Below are 1,159 nucleotides of genomic sequence, written 5' to 3' on the forward strand. Positions count from 1 at the left end.
CTGTATTGAAGAGTAAATGGGACAGAAAAACAATGTCACAGAATTTGTTCTCCTGGGACTTACTCAGGATCCTGCTTGGCAAAAGGCATTATTTGTTATGTTTTTACTCATCTACGTTGTAACCATGGTTGGGAACTTGCTAATTGTGGAGACAGTTATTGCCAGCCCCTCATTGAACTCTCCAATGTACTTCTTCCTTGCCTATTTGTCACTCATGGATGCTGTTTATTCCACTTCCATGTCACCCAAGTTGATTATGGACTTACTCCGTGATAAAAAGACCATTTCCTTCACAGCTTGTATGGGACAGCTCTTTATAGAACACTTATTTGGTGGTGCTGAAGTCTTCCTTCTGGTTGTGATGGCTTATGATCGCTATGTGGCCATCTGTAAACCACTGCACTATTTGACCATCATGAATCGACGCGTTTGTGTCCTTCTGTTGGTTATGGCCTGGATTGGAGGGTTTGTGCACTCTGTGGTTCAATTTGTTTTTGTGTCTAATCTCCTTTTCTGTGGCCCCAATGTCATTGACCACTTTATCTGTGACATGTACCCATTATTGGGACTTGCATGCAGTGACACTTACTTTATTGGTCTCACTGTGGCTGCCAATGGTGGAGCAATCTGAATGATCATTTTTACCCTTCTCCTAGTTTCCTATGGATTCATCCTAAATTCCCTTAAGACCTACAGTCAGGAAGGGAGGCGTAAAGCCCTGTCCACCTGCAGCTGCCACATCACTGTGGTTGTCCTTTTTTTTGTTCCCTGTATTTTCATTTATGTTAGACCTGTCTCCAATTTTCCTATTGATAAGTCCATAAGTGTGGTTTTTACTGTTATCACTCCAATGTTGAATCCTTTAATATACACCTTGAGGAATTTGGAGATGAAAAATGCCATGAAAAAACTCTGGTGTAAAAAGTAAACTACAGGTGGAACAAGCATGCATTTCCTACACTGAGCATATTTTCTACTAATTTTCATTAAATATTTTATTTAATATTCACACGTACATTTAATGTGTTTTGATCCAATCATAATACTGCCTCTCCAGTTCCCTCTGTTTCTACCCCAATTTGCCTCAAAACCTCATGTGATTTGCTCTATTATTTATTTTTAATTTAATGTTCACTGAGTGCATTTACTGGTGTCTGTA

The 1,159-nt window shown here is 39.4% G+C and overlaps 1 protein-coding gene across 1 annotated transcript; it reads left to right on the forward strand.

Annotated features, from left to right (window-relative positions):
- Positions 1–16: 16 nt before the first annotated feature.
- Positions 17–928, forward strand: LOC103728362 (olfactory receptor 4A16-like). The gene is given in 1 exon segment (XM_008826409.2): positions 17–928. A coding segment is annotated over 1 exon segment (912 nt).
- The last annotated feature ends 231 nt before the right edge of the window (positions 929–1,159 follow it).

Source organism: Nannospalax galili, unplaced genomic scaffold (assembly GCF_000622305.1).
Source record: "Nannospalax galili isolate Female #2095 unplaced genomic scaffold, S.galili_v1.0 C48741037, whole genome shotgun sequence".
Taxonomy (NCBI): domain Eukaryota; kingdom Metazoa; phylum Chordata; class Mammalia; order Rodentia; family Spalacidae; genus Nannospalax; species Nannospalax galili.